Here is a 21,982-nt window from a genome sequence, read left to right as displayed (position 1 = left end):
CTAAGAGGGAGCCACTGTAAGTTCCCAAGTTGGTAAAGGCACACTCACCTGCCCCGTCAGGAGTGATGGTTCCCAGTTTCACAGCTAGAGGGTAGCCCAGGTCTCTGTAATGCTCCAGCGCATGCCCGTTGCCCCCGGAGCTGTCAAAGAACCATTTCCCACACAGCACAGAGCCGTCGGTCAGATTCAACCAGAGGTTTTCTCGCAGGTCACACCTGGCACACTTCCAACCACTGTGAAATCATCAGACAGCAGTTAGCACAGCCAGAGTACAAGGCGTGATTAGAAAATTAACATCTAAGAAAATGGAGTGTCTCAAGCTGGGGGCAGTTGGGGCAGTCACAGGAGACCGTCAGCGGACTAACAGAGATCCATTCCAGAGCAGCAGGGCCACTCAGTAACCTGCCTGCCTCCCCAGTTGGGGCCAGCTCCTCCCAGCTCCTTCGAGATGTTTCTTTTACTTTAGAAAAGACACAGAACCTGAGGGTAGGAGGAAAGGTCATTTCCTTAAAATTCCTTACATGAGAGACTGTGGAGCCCCAGTAAGCTTAAAACATTAAAGATCCCATGTGTATAAACATCTGAAGTTCCAAAGCATTAGCCACAAGCAGTAAGACTGGTTTAAACAAAACTCTACTACACTGACAATCTAAATTAAGTAGAAAGGAAAACAACTTAACTGAAGGTCGAATGTCAGGTATGTGCCAGGAGCTTTACAGAAGTATTATCATTTAATTCTAATATACACTCTTCAGCATTATTACCATCCCCACTATCAAAGGGAGAAAAAGCCCCGAGGAACCATGCCTTCCCTAAGACCACACAGAACAGGAATGCAGTACAGTCAGGGTTCAACCAGAAGGGACACATTCCTAATCTACCTGCTCTTTCCCTCCAGCACCTGCCTCTGGAAACACACTGGCATCTGATTACAGGAGGTGCAAAAGGAGCCTAAAGAGCATTCCAGCCAAAATGCGGCAACCAAAGACTATTGTCCGTCTTTGTAAGTTGGGTGCCCCAGAAGCAGACTCTGAGACAAAGATTTGAATGCAAACAGCTCATTTGGGAGGCGATCCCAGGAAGCACCCTAGGGGAGTGAGGGAAGACAGACTGAAAGGGCAGGAAGCCAGTGCAGGGACTGTGAACAAGCAGATGACCCCATGGGCCACTGGGGCTCAGTCCAGCTGGGGAACTCCAGGAGACAGTTACCCCACCTAAGAGTAGGGATCTAGGGTGTTCATCCCTCCACTCCACAGTCACTGGCTGAAGGCTGTTCCAGGAGCACAGGAGGGAGCACGGCTCTGCAGCGTTTCTGACTGTCCGGTGCACTGGCCTACCTGGCTCCGGCAGGCAGAGAAAGCCCTCAAGCGAGGAGCTGCAGGTGCTCACAACCGGAGACCTTAGGGTGGGGATGGGCTCCAGGGCAGGGGCTGGCCATGGTCAGCGTCTACTACAAAGGTAGAGATAATTCTAGAGAGAAGTTTTGAGCTTTCTTTAATTAATTAATTTTTTAAATAATTAATTAATTTTGGCTGTGTTAGGTCTTCATTGCCGTGTGCAGGCTTCCTCTAGTTGCAGCAAGCAGGGGCTACTCTTCGTTGCGGTGTGCGGGCTTCTCATCGCGGTGGCTTCTCTTGTTGTGGAGCACGGGCTCTAGGCACATGGGCTTCAGTAGTTGTGGCTCAAGGGCTCTAGAGCACACGCTCAGTAGCTGTGGCGCACGAGCTTAGTTGCTCCGCGGCATGTGGGATCTTCCTGGACCAGGGCTCAAACCTGTGACCCCTGCGCTGGCAGGCGGATTCTTAACCACTGTGTCACCAGGGAAGTCCCAAGCTTATTTTTTTTTTCCAAGCTTATTTTTAATAAAAGGCATCTGATAAGAAAATATATAATTGCTAATTCAGTGAAGAGGTAGAAATATAAATATTCCTTTGGCCCGTTTTTGGGGGGAAAGTTCCATTTTGCTGTCTGACCCTCACCTTGGAGGAATCCTGACTCCGTTGTCTAACTGGGTGAGGTTATTTGCATATTTGGACACTGGTAATTCATTTTCCCACGTATCTGGGTCCTGCTTTCTGTATGGAGATTTTGAGCTGAGAACTGCATCACAAGCAATTGTTACCTGTAAGACAAATACAGATGTGATATATTAAAACAGCTTGAGAGAATAGCAACTTCTATAAAATGAATTTTAAAGTTTATTAATAAATACAGCTTAATTCAAGAAAACTCAAATAGCTCAGTTACCACGAGAGCAAGATGCTAGTTTCCTGACTCCAGCACATTCTCCCTGGGTCTAGCTAGGTTTTATCCTGGCCTGGAGTTTGCAATAGTAATAATGACACAAGATAGCAAAGAACCAAATCCAGTTTGTAAACCCAAGCATAAGAGTCAGATTTAACAATTGCTACCTCTTAGCAAGTGGAGTGAAAAGTATAAGGTGAACAATTTACAAGGGTGGAATTAGCAACAGGTATGCCTAGGATTTACCCAAGTGGTGTGTTTTACTCTTAACAAATATACACCCAGACAACCAATATCCTCCACTCATCACACAATGATACGTGGTCAAGGGCACCTGAATGAAATGCAAGCGGCATGGCTCCATTTCTTAATCTAGTGCAAATGTGACACTGGATGGGGACATGCCTGGATGTTTCTGTGTCAGATCAGCCCACATCATGAGCAAATCTGTGATGTCTGGCTTGGCACCAACTGACTACGGGAGAGGGCGGACTCTCTGCTTTCTCCCAAACCCCACTGATTCTGGATATATGCCTCTCGCCACATTCGCTACTTGCTTAATGCTATAAGCTATTTCTAACTCTCTTTAAAAACATATTCTGATGAGAATGTAAAATGGTGCAGCCACTTTGGAAAATAATTTGGCAGGTCCTCAAATGGTGAAACAGAGTTACCATATGACCCAGCAATCCCAATCCTAGGTATACACCCGAGATAAATAGAAATACGTACCCACGCAAAAACTTATACATAAATGTTCACAGAAGCATTATTTATAACAGCCAAAAGTAGAAATGACCCAAATGCCCATTAATGATAAATGGATAAAGTATTGTACTTTGATACAATGAAATGTTATTCAGCAATAAAAAGGAATGAAGTAGTGATACATGCTACAACATGGATGGATCTTGAAAATATATGCTAAGTAAAAAAAAAAAAGCCACCGGGGCTTCCCTGGTGGCGCAGTGGTTGAGAGTCCGCCTGCCGATGCAGCGGACACGGGTTCGTGCCCCGGTCCGGGAAGATCCCACATGCCACAGAGCAGCTGGGCCCGTGAGCCATGGCTGCTGAGCCTGCACGTCCAGAGCCTGTGCTCCACAACGGGAGAGGCCACAACAGTGAGAGGCCCACGTACTGCAAAAAAAAAAAAAAAAAAAAAAAGCCACCCACAAAGAACCATGTATTGTATGATTCCTTTTGTATGGAATGTCCAGAAAAGGCAAATCCACAGAGACACAAAGTACATTAGTGATTGCCAGAGACTAGAGGGAAATGAGATAGTTGTGACGGATGCCCAACTCTGAATATAATAAAAGCCATTGAACTGTCTGAAAAACAATTTTTAACAAAAATCTGTATTCTACATCACTAGCATCCTGTACAGTTAGCTGAACTTCATACAGAATATTTTCCTCTGGGTAGCACTGACAACGGACCCCAGAATGGATTAAGAGACGTGCTCTGTGGTGACCTAAATGGGAAGGAAATCTAAAAAAGAGTGGATATATATACACGTATAACTGATTCACTTTGCTGTACAGCAGAAACTAACAGAACATTGTAAAGCAACTATACTCCAATAAAATAAAATAAGCTACAAGGAAAAAAGAAAAATAGAGACAATGGAGGAAGTTCCCTCAGCTGCCATCCCACTCCCACCCCCACCCAGGCCCTGAGCAATTCCTATCAGTCCTACATCCAAAATCTATTTGCAGTCTACCTCTTCTTGATTTCGGCCATACCCATCCTTGTTCAGCCATCGTCCCAGCTCACCTGAATGGCCACACAGCAGCCTCCTTACCATCTCCTTTCTCCCACTCTTGCTTCCTCTTCTCTGCCTGGTAGCCAGTGATCTGCTGTGAATATTAGATCCCATCCTCCTCCAGCTTAAAACTCTCCAAGGTTATACTAAACACTACCAATTGACTACACTGGGCTACACACAGTCAGGAAAAGGAAAAGGTCCCTGCCCTCAAAAAGCTTATACTCCATTACAGATCAGGCAATCAGGCATTCATAAATATATTTAAATCTCTTTTTTTTGGGGGGGAGGTGTTTATTTGATAGAAGTTTTTTACTTGATTTACAATGTTATATTAGTTTCAGGTATACAACATAGTAATCTGATATTTTTATAGCTTATACTCCATTTAGAGTTATTATAAAATATTGGTTATATTCTCTGTGCTGTATATTATATCTTTGTATTTTATTTATTTTATACCTAGTAGTTTGTACCTCTTAATTCCCCCTTCTCCTATCTTACCCTTCTCTAAACCTTTTTAAAAATATTCCCATTCATCTCCCACAAGAAACGTTATATAAGTAGCTTTTCCTTTCAATTATCAAAATTCATCTCCCATGCCCTTCCAGTAATGCCCCTAGAAAACAAGGCTGAGTTCACCATGAGCCCCTTCCTGATTTTATGGGTTTGGGCCATGCTGCCTTAGCACTTCTGGCTACACATCCTAATCTTTTCAGTCTGGTCTGTTACAACCTCTTTGTTGTTTCACTGACTACCTCGATCCCTTCCCTTTCCTCCTCTGAATCTTCTCCACCCTATTAGGTCTTTTTTAAGTGTTCTAGTTTGCAATGCACAGTGATAATAATAAGAATATAATATTCTCTCTTTTCTTTGAATATCCTTCTGGTGACACTCAACAAAATTTCCTTAATCATCTAGGACGTTATAAAACACTGACCTAGTGTTTTCAGAATACCGTCTAAAATCACTTAGAGGCCCTTATTATGGATCACAGATGAAGGTCAGGATCCATTATCCTATAATTATACTGTGAATTATCTCAAGTACAGGGGTGTTGTGGAATTGGCTCAAACTGGCTTACAGACTTGTTAAATTTTAAGAAATTCTGCAAGAGGGTTGTTAAACACAGCCATTATTAAAAATTAAATTCTATTAGCTCACAATTAAGTATATTTTTAAAAGGTAACAAATATTCAAAACTCTTCACTCCCTAGTTGTGTTACTCTATCTTAATAACTAATCTATATGCTCTTGAGGTCACTTACATCCACGTTACGCAAACGGTGATAACTCTGTGTGAGGATGTCCTACTACACATCTCTTCCCACCACTGCATTAGGTGACATGTTAGCCTGAAATGGGAGTATTTACACCATGGAAATCAGCAAACATTACAATGCAGGGCTTTGCCCCCAGGGAGCTAGTTGCTAACCAATTACAAGCACACCAAGGCTTGAGTTCCTGACTCTAAAATGAAGCATTAGATTTCAGGCTGTAAGATCCCTACTGAGTCCCAAACACTATGTCTCTGTGACCCCTGTAACACTAAGAGGTAGTTTAACTTTCTGGTAGAATCTACAGAGTACCTATTTGAAACTGATTTCTTTTTTTTGTGCTGAGAAACTCAAGAGATGACGAAGAGTCACCTGGTTGGGTGAGTTCAATAATTTTTGTTATTTAAAAGCTGAAAAAGAATTATCAAACACCAAAAATGTAGCAAAAGTATGAAAAGAAATTATAGTAACTAGCATCTTTTATATAGATAAATCTTACCAGTTACCATCAGATAAATCAGGCTTTTCCTTCTATCTCCCCACCTCAACTTCCAAACAATTCTCTCTTTTTTTTAATTCTTAAAGTATTTCTTAATTCTAAAAGACTCTGTATTAAAAATTATAATATATATATATTGCTGGATATGGATTTCTGTGACACTTCACTTTTCTATAAAACTGTTCACACTTAGGATTATATTCTAAATATAAGAATAATGAAAAGTACTTAAAGGCTCTCATTAACTTTTCTCACGTAACGACTTTTTCTTCATAAAGGAGTGAGAGAAAAATCATTTCTCATGACATTCATTCACAATGTGCTTCTTCTTTTTTGACAGCAGACTCAAGAGTTATATTAAACAAGGGCAGTGAGAACTGTCAGGTGTATACAGATATAAGCTTTAGTATATAATATCAAGTAATGGCACGGGGTAAGACCATTTTGTCCATCATATATTTTGTCCTTGATCACAGCCACTTGAGTGACACAGGGAATTGGAGAAAGCAGAGGTAATTTAATTCTGTACACATTGCTAAAACGTATGCATTTGGTACTAAAAAAGATATGCTATATCAAATAATTAGAGGAAAGAGCTACGATAGCTTAATACATAAATTTTTCACTTCTATGGTCTTATGTTTAGGTATAAAGTAGAATCTGAGGCAAAAGAGGCTGAATGGTGGCAACCTGGTCCCTAATGACATGCGAATCCCAAGCACAAACGTCCCCTCTTGGCAGGGGCACATGAGCAGGGGACTATAGACAGAGTCACGCAGCATCTGAAAGAATCAGGGACCTAAAGAGCTGGCTTTGGTTCTAGCGAAGCTTGAGGAGGGGAAAAAATGAACTGGAATGTCTAACTCTGCTATCTGCAGCCAGGCTCTGTGAAGTCAGGATGCAACCGAGTAGAAAAGAGGAAAGGAAAGGAAACGGAACATAGGAAAGGATGGAGCGGCGGAGACAATACAGGAAATGAGGGAAGAGCAGGAAAATGGTCTGGGTCCCCACAGGATTCGAGAATCAAAGTAAAATGGAGACTGACTTCCTTACACCACCGCCACCAGCTTTAAGTTGTTCAGGAAGATAGAAGTTGCTCCACAAAAAAGAAGGGAAGGAAAGGGAAAAGAACTCACCACTAAAGCTAAATTCTAAAACCTAGAAAGCAGTCTTCATCCTCAAAGGAACACATTATCACAGAGCTCCTGGAGACCTGTGATTTGTAAATATTGGGTTATTTTCATAATCATGTTGCTGTTGTTTCTCGGTGGAATTCTTTTATGTTTCCCAAACAAAATTTTACATGGAAGGCCAACATGCAGAAGAGATAAAAATTTTAGGCGTCCCTGATCAGAAAGCAACCCCTCTCCAGCAGTCCCTGCACATCTCGGGGGCACAATTTGAAAATCTAAGCACCAGACTGTGATTCACAGGTGGAAAGAAGCCAGCCCACCTGGAGCAGGCCGGCCAGTGAGCAGTGAAGCCCAAACAGCACTGGAAGTAACAGGCAGCGGAGGGTATACGGCCCAGTGTCACTGAAAGGGAACCTGCGAGGCCCTCTTCACCGAGGAGAAGCGATCTGCTTCTGTTCCTACTCCTTCCTCCCCTCCTCTCTCATTCACCCCGCCCTCCCCACCGCCCAGCACACACACACTGCACACGCACACACACCTGACACAGAGAGTCACGCGCATCTAGCTAGCAGCCGTGCACACTCACTGACCAGGGCTGGTAACTCCTCAATATTTGGTAGTGCTATTTCATAGTGGTCTGGGAATATAACAAGTTTGGCTTCATCTTCATATTCAAAATCGTCGCTATTTAAATCGTCATCAGTATCTAGATCTGAGGAGAAAACAAAAACAAAGAACACAAAGTGAAGAAAGAATATTCCACACCAAGGCAGCACTCACTGGGAGAGCCAGATATCCACAGGGCTGACAAACCAAGGGCGCGGCATTTACAATTCAGCCATCCATCTGCCCCAAGCCAGGAAGAGGAGGCCTTTCCATCCTTCCTAAGTTATACACACTTATCTTCAAGGGACAGATGTATAAAGAAGACTAAGTCATATCATAAAGCTTTACAGTTACAATAGACATTTGTGCTAGATGTTCAATTCTTAGAGATGTTTAAAGCAATAGCCTGGTCATTATGATGTGTCGGGTACCTGACTCCTGATTTCACAAGAATGGGTTGGAATGTTTCTTACAACACAACAGAAGAAAGTACACGGGTTTGAGAATAGACAAACCTAGGTTCAACTCCGGGTCCAAAGTTTAATGTTTCTTTGGGCAAGTCACAGGCCTCATTTGTAGAATGGAGGTAACACTTATCTCACACAGTTTATATGAAGAATAAATAAGAAATTGTAAACAAGAGACCTGGCACATAACAGGTTGTTAATAAATGGTAACAATTATTTTAAAATAAAATCTCAATGTCCCTCGCTCTGTCTCTATCTCCCCCATCCTCTCCCTCCCTGCTAAGAGTTGTGGAAATACTGCCTAGTAAGCCAGAGGGGGAAACCCCATAATATAAGTGGTCCTGTTGTCCTCAGGCGGTGGAGAATTTTCAATAAGAAAGTCTGGCCTGTTATCTATCAAGTCATCACCTCTTTACTTGGCTCATCTCTGGGAAAGGTTAGGCAAAGGTTCAAGGAAATGTCCTGTCACAATATTTACATGGACATTTCAGCCTTGCATTCACATGGATACCAGAATCCCAGATCATGTTTGTATATTTAGACATTTGGAACTATGGTGACAAACAGCTCTCAAGCCATCTTCTACTCACACACACAAACAGGCACACGAATATGGGCTCTATAAACAGGAGAAAGTTATTTTACTAGATGAAGCGATGAAGCAGCCAGCTGAGAACCAAAGGATCTAGATTCTGTTACTACCTTGTTGTGTGCCTCAACCTGGAATCTTTTTATGTACAGTTCCGCTCTTAAATTCTCAAAGGGAGAGCAGTTTTAAGTGGAAAATGAGATACAGCTAAAATGCAGCCTACACATTTTGATAAAGGACTCTAATAATAAGAATCAGAAATGCCAAAATAAACATTGTTAGATAGCCATAAGAGGTTATTTTGACAAAAAGCAATGTTAAAGAAGAGTCTAAGAGTTTAAGAAGTAACTAAAGGCATTTATTTAAAGAAAACGACTCAAAGACAGACATTCTATGTTATAAAAATCTGAATGCCCCAATACCCGTCATTTTAAAAAATTATAACCTAAGTGTTCAATGAGAATGATGTTGGGACTTCCCTGGTGGTCCAGTGTCTAAGACTCCACACTCCCAATGCAGGGGGCCCAGGTTTGATCCCTGGTCAGGGAACTAGATCCCACATGCCACAACCAAGAGCTTGAATGCCACAACTAAAAACCCTGCATGCCGCAACTAAGACCCGGCACAGCCAAATATTTAAAAAAAAAAAAAAAAAAAAAAGGAATGGTGTTGAACCCACTAGAATATTACTTAAATGATATTTTTTTAGACTATGTAGAAACATGGAAATGTTTATGCCATGTTAATGCTAAAAATACAAAATTCACCTTCACTGAAAAGACAACTTTGTAGTAATGTTCATAGACAAAAATTCGAAGGAAATCTGAACAAATGAAAATAATGAATGGGGAATTCCGTGGCGGTCCAATGGTTAGGTCGCCACACTTTCACTGCCAAGGGTGCGGGTTCAATCCCTAGTCAGGGAACTAAGATCCCACAAGCAGCAGAGCATGGCCCAAAAAAAAAAGAAAAGAAAAGAATGAATGGATGAACTTTATTCTTAAATTTTTCTTTATTATATTGTGTATAATGATTTTAAGTAACCACAGTATAAATCGTTTGGTTTTGTGTACACAGTCAGCTCATATAACACATTATCTAAATGTCTTTTTTCCAGAGAAAACATCTGCACTTAATGCTAATTCAAATCTTACCTGGCCAGGGCTTCCCTGGTGGCACAGTGGTTGAGAGTCTGCCTGCCAATGCAGGGGACACGGGTTCGTGCCCCGGTCCGGGAAGATCCCACATGCCGCGGAGCGGCTGGGCCCGTGAGCCATGGCCGCTGAGCCTGCGTGTCCGGAGCCTGTGCTCCGCAACGGGAGAGGCCACAACAGTGAGAGGCCCGCGTACCGCAAAAAAAAAAAAAAAAAAAAAAAAAAAAAAAAAAATCTTACCTGGCCAAAAACAATGATAAACTAAGGCCAAAAAAAAAAAAATCCCACCCTGACATTGACCAGCTACGGAAGCCTGGGCAAGTTCTTTCCAAGTTCATTTTCCTCATAAGTAGGCTATGGATAATATTATCTACCCCCTAAGATTGTTGAGAGGATTAAAGAAGATAAGGTTTTAAGGTCTAGTTAAGATCTGGTAGGTGTTAGGGGCTCCACAGAGAGCTGCCATCACCCCTACCATCACACTCGCCATCACTGTCATCTCTTCTCTATGCTCCTGACAACTAACAAAAGCACAAGTGCCCTCCCTTCCCTTTGGTTGCCCAGCTCCAAAGCAATCCTGAGGTCAGTTTCAGGAGGACCAGGATATCATGGGGGATCTTCTATGTGATCTGAGTGTGGAGAAGATATGAACTTCAAATGCTTCTAGACTGTAAGCTCTAAGCGCAGGAAGTGGGTCTTATTCACCTTCTAAATCCCTAGACCCCGCACAATGCCCAACACACACCACACACTCAGTAAACATCTGGGAAAGGAGACTAGGAAGTTAAGAATACCAGCGTGTTTAAGGACAACAGCAAAGCAAGAGCACCCAAAGGGCTGTTACAGCTTTGGGTTTTTTTTAATTGGTAACTGATGTGTGTTTAAAAAAGCAAGACTTTACTGTCATGCAAGAAGGCAGAGCTTTCTTGGGCTTCCTTACACTTATAGTTCACTTTTATTTTTATTCTTAATTCACTGGGATGGAAGGGGACCATGATCTTTCCCAAAAACCTTAATCCAATTTAGGGAAAAGTCAGCAGAGGTAACCTACACTCTGAATCTAAGGGACAAAGCTAAGGTTTCTCCTGCATATATATGACCCCACAATCCTAAATGTAAATCTACAATTTCCAAATTTCTCTAATTAGAGTCTCACCACCCCAAAACATCTAGTCGCGGAAACGACAGAGTAACCGTAGCCTAGGGACCAGCAGAACGAGCACCCCCCAACCTCTCCCAGCAGCTACTTTCCACGGGAACTATTAACTGGCAATACCTGGACGGGACCTTCTACAAAGATAAAAAAAAATTTTTTTAAATACCTCTTCTTTAACTCTACTTACTGATCTGCTCAGATACTTGAGAGAAGTGGCTGGGACCACAGCCATTCCAAGAAGTAACTATGAAGCAGCACAGCGGAGGAAAGGATCCCTAAATCAAACTAGGGCAGTGAAGCCCGGCTCAGAGTGCTCTCGGCCTGACTGAATTGGTATTAATTCGTGTGCTGGAGGTGAGCAGTCTGCTGCACCAGTGCCGTGAAATCTGACCAACCACTCGCCCTCACGAGAAGGTACGGAGGCAGCTCCTTGAGCACAGACCCTGTTCTTAATGACCTACTTCAGATGGAAACAGCAAAATAGAGTTTACTTGAAACTTCTGGTCATTATAGGCACAGATGAGTTTTTCTGAACAGGCCCATTCCTGGAACTTTCCACAGATGTTCTGTTTTCAACCTGTTCTTTATCAAGTATGAATACCAAGGCTAAAGACAAAAATGTGGAATGTAAGCTCTCTGAGGTTTAGCAGTAGCTCTTTGACATCCCAGTCTTCAGACATGGAAGAACTGAGTCATTTACTCCTGTCTGTGAAAGTTGGGGGGGCCAGTAGGGGAGTCAATAAAAATGTGAACATTTAACACTTTTTTTTGAATTTTATTTTATTTATTTTTTTATACAGCAGGTCGTTATTAGTCATCAATTTACATTTAACACTTTTATGATGTACCAAAGATACGGTATTTTTTTTTTTTTTTTTTTTTTTTTTTTGGTACGCGGGCCTCTCACTGCTGTGGCCTCTCCCGTTGCGGAGCACAGGCTCCGGAAGCGCAGGCTCAGCGGCCATGGCTCACGGGCCCAGCCGCTCCGCAGCATGTGGGATCCTCCCGGACCGGGGCACGAACCCGTGTCCCCTGCATCGGCAGGCGGACTCTCAACCACTGTGCCACCAGGGAAGCCCAGATACGGTATTTTTAATTAAACATTTAACACTTTTATGATGTACCAAAGATACGGTACTTTTAATTAAATTTACTAGTCTTTACACAACTACACACACTTGTAGCTTTAATGTATAGAATATACGAGATTAGGCCAGAATCACATCACAAGTCCTGGGGTATTTCTTTGAAGATCCCGGACTCCCTTCCATTCCCCCTTCTCTCCTTCCATCTCATAAAACAGTAACTTTTCTATCAGCCTACTCCCAAAATTCACAATCTTTCATATCGCTGTAACTTATCTTTGTCAAAGACAGCCTAATAGTGTCCCTTTCTAGCTTAAAAACATTATTGCAGAGCTACCCACACTTTCCCAGTTCACAGCACCCTTTAGCATCCAGGCAATTCTTGCACAATACCAAGAATTGGTCCTAAACCAAAAGAAATGCCTGATAGTTCTTTTTATTTAGTAGTTCGGTCCAAACAACTTATTACGTATTTATGTTCTAATAAGTTAGGAACCATGTGAAAAGATAATACACATAAATTGAAAGGAAATGAATGTTTTATTTCACTCTTAAATAACTGTAATTCCTTACAAGGGACGTGTATAACTGTGAGGCACTGCATAACTACTCTTTGAATCAGACTAGACGCTGCCTCCCTTATTTCCCATTCCACATTTATTTTCATAGTACTAGCCTTTTACCACAGAAACCACTAAAAAAAATAGCTTCACAAAGAGATGAAGTCACTGAAAGGAGTATAGGATACCCTAGTAGCGAGACTACATCAAGCTAATCTCTCATGCAATGTTCAAGCATCACTGTGTTCCCTTGAAGAGTTAAAATATCCCGTGAGTTACCCGTGAGTTAGTTGAGGCAACCCGGAGTGCCTCAGGACACAGTTTTGGGAACCAAAGTGTTAATGGCTCCCCATGGCCTACAGGAAAAAAGTCTAAAAGCATGGTATATGTCTAGACTATTGCTGGAAGAACACGCAACACATATAAGGATGTACAAGCAGAAAATATTATTTGTCTCTGGGCAGAGTAACTAAGTGGCTGGGAGACAGGGAAGGGAGAGAAAAAAACTTACTTTTCATTATGGAAGCTCTTATAACTTTTCAATTTTAAGCTTTGTCCATGTGCTATGTATTCAAAGAATATTTTTAAAATCCTAAATCCTAAAAGAAGCATAAAATTTCTATGATTCAAAAATTACCAAGAATTGTCATTGTTGATTCTAAAAAACATTACCAGCAAAAGCTAGACCTGAGGGAAGGATCCCTTAACTGGGGTTTCACTTAGATGACTATCAAAGTAATCAGGAGGACGAGTGCCTTGAATGCCGGGGCAGAATGAGACTCAGGAGACTTGAGTAAGCAATTCAGCACCAGCTAATGGCCTCAGTTTCCCTTATAAAATCAATACTGAAGGTCATAACTAAATGATTCAATGGTTTCAATATCACTGTTGAACCAATGGAAAGGAATTAGTCACAAAGTCATTAGGTAAAAGGGGATAAAAAGCTTCTATCCAGGAAAAAGCATTAGTCATCTGCATGTGTTTTGTGAAGGGGATAAAGGGTCATCATAACTACATCTCAATAGCAATGAAAAGGTACTTTGTAGTCAAAGAAACAAAGAGGCTACAAGAGAGTTCTCCTCCTCTTCATGAAGAGATAACCCAATGTCCCGTTTAGGGAAGGAAACTGTGGCAGAGGCTACTAGCTGCCTCCCAGCATTCATTCTCCCTTTCCTCCTTAGTAACACACTTTATTCAGTTAAGAGACTTTACTTTCCAGCCTCCTGTGCAGCACACGGCATAGTCACGTGACCAAGTTATGACCAGAGAAGCGTAAACTGAAGTGTTGCATGGGATTCCATGAGAAGGCTGACAAAAAGAAATTGAATCCCCTGGGAGATTAGATTTTTTTTTTGGTCCTTTCCCCTTTGTCTTCCCTGCCTTCCAGAATAGGGATGTGATGGCTGGAGTCCCAGTAGCCATTTTTGGACCATGAAGTGACCATAAGGTTAGAAATTACAGGACAGGATAGAAGGTGAAGTAGAAATATGGGAAGAACTTAGATCCTGATGAACATGAGGCCATCACATCAGCCTGGATTTGTTGCTTCCCAACATCCTCTATATGAAATGAGAGAAATAAACATCTACCTTATTAAAATTCACCAATATTTTACATTTCCAATTACATAAATCAGGGTAGTTCTAATACAGCCCTTCACTGAAATTAATTTACAGGCCACACCACCTTGAAAACAGAGCTGTGATCAGTGTGGCAAGAGAAAAGTGCCTGCTACTGGGAGCTACAAGGGGGTATAAATCAGAGCTTGCAAAACTTAATCCTTACTAATATAAGTTAGTGATGCATCTGAGTATAAAACAATAGAGAGAACTGGGGCCTAGGACAAGCCCCAGAGTGCCAATGGCATTCAAATTTAAACTTTTTAAAAAGTGGTACAGTCCAAATAGAACATTTTTGCTGGGCTGTGAGTTTTAGGCAGATCCTGCAGCTTTCTAAGACATGAAATGTTGAGAGAACACAGACAGCAGCCTATAGAAAAAGTCCAACTGAAATGAAAGGGTGGGCTAGTTCTCCCAGGAAGCAATGGAGGGGTCCACACAGTATGAAGCACAAAACCTCAGTGCTTACCTTTGGATTAATTTTTAAAACAATTACTTGACAATATCTGCTACCACCAGTATGATCACTAGAGAAATCAAACTGCAGGGTCTTTTGAGTAAAACACACAAAGGTTAGGGACTTCCCTGGTGGCGCAGTGGTTAAGAATCCACCTGCCAATGCAGGGGACATGGGTTTGACTCCCTGGTCTGGGAAGATCCCACATGCCGTGGAGCAACTACTGAGCCTGCTCTCTAGAGCCCGCAAGCCACAACTACTGAGCCCGCGTGCCACAACTACTGAAGCCTGTGCGCCTAGAGCCCATGCTCCGCAACAAGAGAAGCCTCCACATTGAGAAGCCCACGCACCGCAACAAAGAGTAGCCCCCACTCTCCGCAAATAGAGAAAGCCCGAGGGCAGCAACAGAGACCTAATGCAGCCAAAAAATTAATTAATTAAAAAAGAAAAGAAAAGCAGCTAATTTATTTTTTAAAAAAAGACACAAAGGTTAAAGGATAAGAGGTCAGCTAACTTCTTTATTCAACCAAAGAAAATAATGAAAAATAACAATGTAGGTCAAAATATTCAATTATTTCCACATTCAAGAATGCCATGCTAATTTAAGAGTGAATGTCATTTAATTCAGAAGAAATCAATTATCTCTAGTTGTGGAAGGGAGCCAAAGGCTTATAACCAAAACATCAGAATGCACTCAATCATTTCAGCTTTCTGGCTCATTCTAAGCTGCTCTGAGTCTAGTTGGTTAATCTGGGTTGTGGTCCAAAGTCATGACAAGCAGTGGGAAAGACTGGCCTGTGTGGAAAAACCAACTGCAGATAAGCCTCACAAAGAAAACCATGGGCTGAAAATCAGAAGCAAAGACAGCAAGGGTGGGCCCAGTGCCGGGTAACAGAGAAACCAAGTGGGAAGGAAACTCAGCTCCAAGACTGTTTCCAATGGCTTTGATTGTCAAATAATTAATGTGTCTTTTTATTACAGAAAAAGAATTTAAATACAGATAAGCAAAAAAAGAAAACTAAAATCACCTCAATTTTACCACCAGGAAAGAGTTACTATTAATAATTTGGCGTACATTTTGTCAGACTCTACTAGACTCTCAGTTATATATGTATGTGAGTATATGTATGTACACACATACACATATATACACATACATATACGTATATGTACGTACATACAGATATACACACATATAGATACACATACACATACATACACATATGTATATATGTGTATAAGTTTTCTTTATCAAATGAAATTACAATATGCAAACCATTTTGAAATTCCTTCCAAACAATAATCCTAGGCATTTAGCGATATAAACTTGCTTGGTCAAAAATTATCAAACCACTTTTTCTCCTGGGAAAACCATATCAGAAGTTTAATATGAAATATGATCACTTTGCTGTACAGTAGAAACTAACACAATATTGTAGAGCAACTATATGGCGATAAAAATTAATTAAATAAAAAAAGAAATACGATCATGAGTACATGATATAGAAGTCCGTATGTATTTGCATGAGCAAAACTGGCTCTTCTGAATGAGGGAAACAGAAAAGCACTATTAAGCAAACACCACAGTGATCACTGTTACAGGCAAGATCCACTAATGGATGATTAAATTAGTAGGCAAAACTTTAAGGAAAAACAAGTATTAGTACAGTCTCCAAGTATCACTCCCAAAATATTTATTAATTATACTGTAATCTCATAGTGGAGAAACCCAGCAGACACTACCTGACCAAGCAATCAAGGTTAACATCTCCAGTGTGAAGACAGCTCAGCTTCATGTGCCCCCTGATATCAGGCCCTGAGAAGGGCCCAATACCTGTGTGGTATTCTTGCCAAAAATACACTTCCTCAGGCTTATCATGAAGTAACATGATAAACCCAAATTGAGGTACAGTCCGCAAAACAACTGGCCAGCACTGTTCAAAAGTGTCACAATTATTGAAGACAAAAAAAGTCTGAGGAGCTATCACAGATTAGACAGGATTAAGGAAACATGACAACCAAATACAACATGGGATCCTGGAAGAACAAAAAAATAGTGAAATAGTATTTCATTAGTAGAAAAAAATAGTGAAATACAAATAAAGTCTGTAGGTTGGCTAATTAAAAAAAGAAAAACTATCTCTTCTTTAAAGGCAGTGAAAAAGGAGGCCAGAAACAGAATCACAATTTCTCTCCAGTCACTATCAGCATAATTGCTTCAAATCACTAACCCAACAAGAGTGCCGTAAACATTCTTCACCACCAGGTAAACATAAAGGGGAGACAGATCATCTCGAGTTAAATTGGTTCCTCTCATCCTTAAATTGTAGAGCAATAAACAACCTATTATTCCAAATCAAACATGCACATGCACACACATACACACACACAGAAAATCCAGGCACACTATTGATAACTATTTACATTACCTAAAAAAATCTTGGAATTCCTCCTTTTGGGTAAAGCTCCACCAGATGCCCCTCTTACCTTCTGAAAAGAAAACAAGAGATTGTTAAAATTCAGCCTATGGAACAGATGATTGGGGGTGGGGGTAAAATCTCAGAGGTTCCTTGTTTTTATAAAAGGCCAAGAGGAAATATTTCACTTGGACTAGAGATTCCAGGATAAACAGGAACTTGACCCAGGTCCATGAAGGTAAGTGAAGGGCAATGCTACTGTTCTACCTGATTATGTTTTCACCAAATTATCAAGAAAGCACCTCTGGAAAGGGAAGTGAAACCAGGGTCAAGGTGAAGTAGACACTTCAACTTCAAATCAGCACAGGCTCCCAAGAGGCTGGAGCCCATGCCCTGACTGGAGCTACTCTGGAGAAATGGTAGCTCCAGGAGGGAGGCTCTTGTTCCCCTGCTACCCACTGGGTCCCCTGTGCTTGGTCCTAGGTGTGCACAACTACTACTGTTGAAAGAGTTCATAAATATTAATAAAGAGTCACTGATATTCTGGTCATAATAAGCCTCAATCTAACTGCCCTACACATTTTTGGAGCCCCAGCTGATGGCTGTTTGCCATCCTAAGCTCCATGTATCCTCTACCTCTGGTGGAAGTCCCCAGCAGCAATGAAATAAACGTCTACCAAGTGGTTATGCAAAAGAAGTCATTCATTACCCTTCTGATACTTGCACAAGAAATTTTACTCTCAAACAGGACTATTAAAATGTTTGTTTCAATGGCCAAAACTCTTATTTCCACACTGCGTGTTCTTCCTGTTATTAGAAAAGAGCACGTTTCTAACACACCGCAGTGTGGGTCAAACCCCAGCATCTTTTCAAGCAGCCGCATGTTATCGCAGCACCAAGGCCTTGCTGCTTCTTTAGTTTGCCCTCCTATCAGTCTTAAGTCTCCTTTCCCACATTTTATTATTTCGCATTGAAAGTGGACTCATCTTTGTGATTCTCACAATAAGTTTTTACAGCTTCTACTATAAGTTTATAGTTCACATCTCAGGAATACAAAATTATTGAACCCTTTAGCTCCAAATCATGTGTCTCCAAATACTAATGCCACATTCGTGTCACCGCTCTTAGAATCCGTCTCCTCCAAGATCTCAAAGCCTCTGCTCCTCTCCCCTCCACTTACCTGCCTCAAAAAAGGATGAGATAAAACCTGCACCAAAGGCATATTTAACCATCCACATTTACCAATCCTGGAGGTCACTTGCAATCTCTCTATGGAAGTTTACGGCATCCTTTCACTTGTTCCAACCTCAATGTCCCCTCCACTCCTGCATGACAGTGAGGGGAGAAAGGAGAAGAGGAGCTGCAGGGAGACCTGCTGGACCATGAGGCTCTCCCCAGACGAGACAGTCACACCTCAGACTCGGATTAGATCCACTTCCTTTCAGGAAAAAAAACCCCACAACTACCAGGTCTTCCTTCAAAAGACCATCATCTCTGTCCCTGCATCAGTCACCACTAGAAATCGACAGGGTTTGAGAAACTGGAACTCCTCAGACAGCAGACGTGACTGTCAGGCTCTGTGCTGGAGCTCAGGCTGCAAAGTGAGTGAAGACACGCTCCAACCCCTGAGGGGCTCACCAGCAATAGGAGGGGAACATGATGCAAACAAAGAGCACAGAACGGATTCTGGTGAGTGTTCAGAGAGGTGAGGATCACATCATAAGGAAGAAATGATAGTTCTTCTGGGGATGGAGGGTATGGGCAGGGTTGGTGAGGTAAGAAGAGCAGCAGTCCTGGCATATAGCAGCTGCTCTGTTAATACGTGTTGGTTGGTTGGACGGATGGATGGATGGATGGATAATGGATGGGTGGGTGGATGATGGATAGATATATGGATATGCTGGCCACAGGGAATACAACAGGTAAAAAAGGAATGAGGGGGGCTTCCCTGGTGGCACAGTGGTTGAGAGTCCGTCTGCTGATGCGGGGGGTGCGGGTTTGTGCCCTGGTCTGGGAAGATCCCACATGCCGCGGAGCGGCTGGGCCCGTGAGCCATGGCCGCTGGGCCTGCGCATCCGGAGCCTGTGCTCCGCAACGGGAGAGGCCACAACAGTGAGAGGCCTGCGTACCGCAAAAAAAAAAAAAAAAAAAAAAAGGAATGGGGGGTAGAAGTAGGGCATCCCCCAAAAAAGAAAACAGCACGTACAAAGGCCTGAAATCATGATGTGTTCCAGAAAGGAGAAGTGGTTTGCTATGTCTAGAGCACAGAGCTGGTGGAATAAGAGGGAGGGTTAGAAAGGTTCCAGGGGTCAGATCATGGAAGGCCTTGTAATCACATGCAAAAGGGTTTGGACTTCATCCTGCAACAGAGAGAAAGACATACGAGATTTAAGCTTCAGCGTGCCACAGACGCATAGGTATATGCATTTGAAAAGATGGCTCTGGGTGCAGCATGCAGACTGGGTGGGACTGAAGGTGGCAAGTATGAAGGAAGGAACGTTAGTCAGGAAGCTACAGCACTAGCCCTTTTAAGGCATAATGAGCACTCAGACAAGAACAGGAGGGATGAAGAGGTCAGGATGGACTTCCAAGCTGTTTGGGAGGCCCAGATAACAGGAGTTGGTTACCAACCTGTCATGGAATGAAAGCAGAATCCAAAGGAGGTCTAAGTCTCTAGAATTCAAGCCATCTTGAATTCTAGAGGGTGTTGTGAAGATGGTGAAAACAGAAAAGCTTTAAAGCTTTCATTGAAGGATGGGGTGACTGAAAGAGGACTCAAATTAGAGTTCTGTGTTGTGCTCTTTTTTAAGGTGGGAGAAGAAATCCAGAAGAGGGAGATGTTGGAGGTGTAAGAGGGAGTGGAGTTAACGAAGGTTCCGAGGCAGGAGGAAAGGGACCACAAGGACAGAAAGAACACAGCTTCTCTCTGAGATGTGCGGAAACGTGTGAGGTGTGCTGAGATGGGAGGAAACAAAAGTGGAACCACTGTGGATGAGTTCCCAGGAGGCAAGGCAGGAGCTCAGGGAGTTCCTGTCCAGGGGTCCCTGTTTCCTCTGGAAAGTACAAGTCCGATCGTTTTCTGAGAATGACAGGTAAAGTCTTGCCAAAAGCATCCAAAGTTTGGAGTGGGAGGGGGAACAGGCTAGATTTGCTGGGCAGTGAGAGGGCCCAGCCGCAGGGAGAAGGCCAGGAATTTGACATGGTCCCAAACCCCATGGCAGTGTGTGCGGGATCCCTAGTGGTGCATCCATGGAAACAGAGGATGATACTGATGATGGACTGGCTGGGGTTCTGAAGGACAGTAAGGAGGCAAGACAAGGTGAGGGTACTGGTGATAGGAGAATGTTTAAAGTCATGGATCCTGAGAAGCGGGTGAAACAGATCAAAATAGAAATAAATGAGTGAAAGAGCTAAAATGAGAGAGGGTTGTGGTCAGAGAGTGAAATATTTAACTTAAAGTTTCAGAGGCAGGGCTTCCCTGGTGGCGCAGTGGTTGAGAGTCCGCCTGCCGATGCAGGGGACACGGGTTCGTGCCCTGGTCCGGGAGGATCCCACATGCCATGGAGCGGCTGGGCCCGTGAGCCATGGCCGCTGAGCCTGCGCGTCCGGAGCCTGTGCTCCGCAACGGGAGAGGCCACAGCAGTGAGAGGCCCGCGTACCGCAAAAAAAAAGATTTCAGAGGCAGAGCTAACTGCATTCTGTAATTCTGCCACTAGCTTTGCGACCCTGAGCAAGTTATTGCAAGTCTCTGGGCCTCAGCTTCATTTTTTTCCCCTCAGTTTCCTAAAACTTCATCACTTTACACTAAGACAGATGATACAAAGCAAACTTTATCAGAATTGCTATGTCCCACCTAACAGGAGTAGTGAATGTAAATCATACAGTATTAGGCCAACGTTAGCTTACTGTAAAGCTAATCATTCAGTTTATAACCTATCTGACCTGCTGGTCTTTCTTCCTCCTCTTCCTCCTACTCTCCCCACTGTCCAATTTGGGGATCTCTCCTTGTCCAGAACTTAAACAGAGAACATATTAGGTAGGCTGGGGTGAGAGATCAGATGAACTTCAAATCAGCATTGACTATACAGAAGATCCAAGATAGTCTACAAACTATTAAGACTAAAGTGAAAATTGAACAGTATTGCTAAATATAAAATCAATATTTGAAAATTAATATCTCCAAACAACATGAGTAACTAATTAAAATACATGAAAAGATAAAAAAGCAGCAACAGTAGTTACAAAAATTATAGGGTACCTTAAAAAAATCTAACAAAAATAAAAGCTCCTTTACTGAAAATTACAAAACATTTTTGAAGGACATAAAAGAGACCTGAATCAATAGAGAGGTATGCCATGTTGAACAGTCATTCAGTTAATATTTATGAAGCACCTACTATGTGCTGGGCCCTACTGAGTGCTGAGGACACAGAGGTGAACAAGACAGACCAGACTCCCTGCCCTCACGGAGCTTAGACAATGATATAGACTATAGCTCAGTCTACAAATTCAATGTGATCGCTATCAAAATCTCAACAGGATTTTTTTAACTAGATGAACTGATTCCAAAATCCATACAGAAAAATAAACTTCCAAATCCAGGAAATTTCTAGGGAAAAAATGAACATGGAAAAAGTGCTTGCACTCCTAGATATCAACACTTGAGGCACCAACACAGAGACAGACAAATAAGAGCAACAGAACACAACTGAGAACCCCCAAGCAGACCCAAGTGTGAACGGCAAGTTAAAATATTTGTTTTAAGTGTCACTATAAATCATCGGAAAAGGTTGCACCCCTCCAGTAATAGTGGGACAACTGGTCATCAATCCGGGGGGGGGAAGAAGCAGATTCCCACACTTGACACAATTATAAAAATAGATTATAGATGAATTAAAGACCTAAAATGTTAAAACATTAAAACATTCACAGTCTCTCTCTTTCTCTCCCTCCC

General features: G+C 42.3%; 1 protein-coding gene across 2 annotated transcripts in view; it reads right to left on the bottom strand.

Annotated features, from left to right (window-relative positions):
• The window catches only part of USP13 (ubiquitin specific peptidase 13), a 120,466-nt gene that overhangs the window by 72,998 nt on the left and 25,486 nt on the right, over positions 1-21,982 (bottom strand). For both annotated transcript variants that reach the window (XM_073803921.1, XM_019946299.3), the window contains exons 3-6: positions 17,041-17,101; positions 7,509-7,630; positions 1,980-2,122; positions 49-233 (exon numbers count right to left, since the gene is read on the bottom strand). In XM_073803921.1, the coding sequence (XP_073660022.1) occupies positions 49-233; positions 1,980-2,122; positions 7,509-7,630; positions 17,041-17,101 (511 nt within the window). The remainder of the gene's footprint in view (positions 1-48; positions 234-1,979; positions 2,123-7,508; positions 7,631-17,040; positions 17,102-21,982) is intronic.

The sequence above is a fragment of the Tursiops truncatus genome, chromosome 4 (genome assembly GCF_011762595.2).
Source record: "Tursiops truncatus isolate mTurTru1 chromosome 4, mTurTru1.mat.Y, whole genome shotgun sequence".
Lineage (NCBI taxonomy): Eukaryota > Metazoa > Chordata > Mammalia > Artiodactyla > Delphinidae > Tursiops > Tursiops truncatus.
Note: the sequence above shows the minus strand (reverse complement) of the source record. Positions and strands in the feature narration are given on the sequence as shown.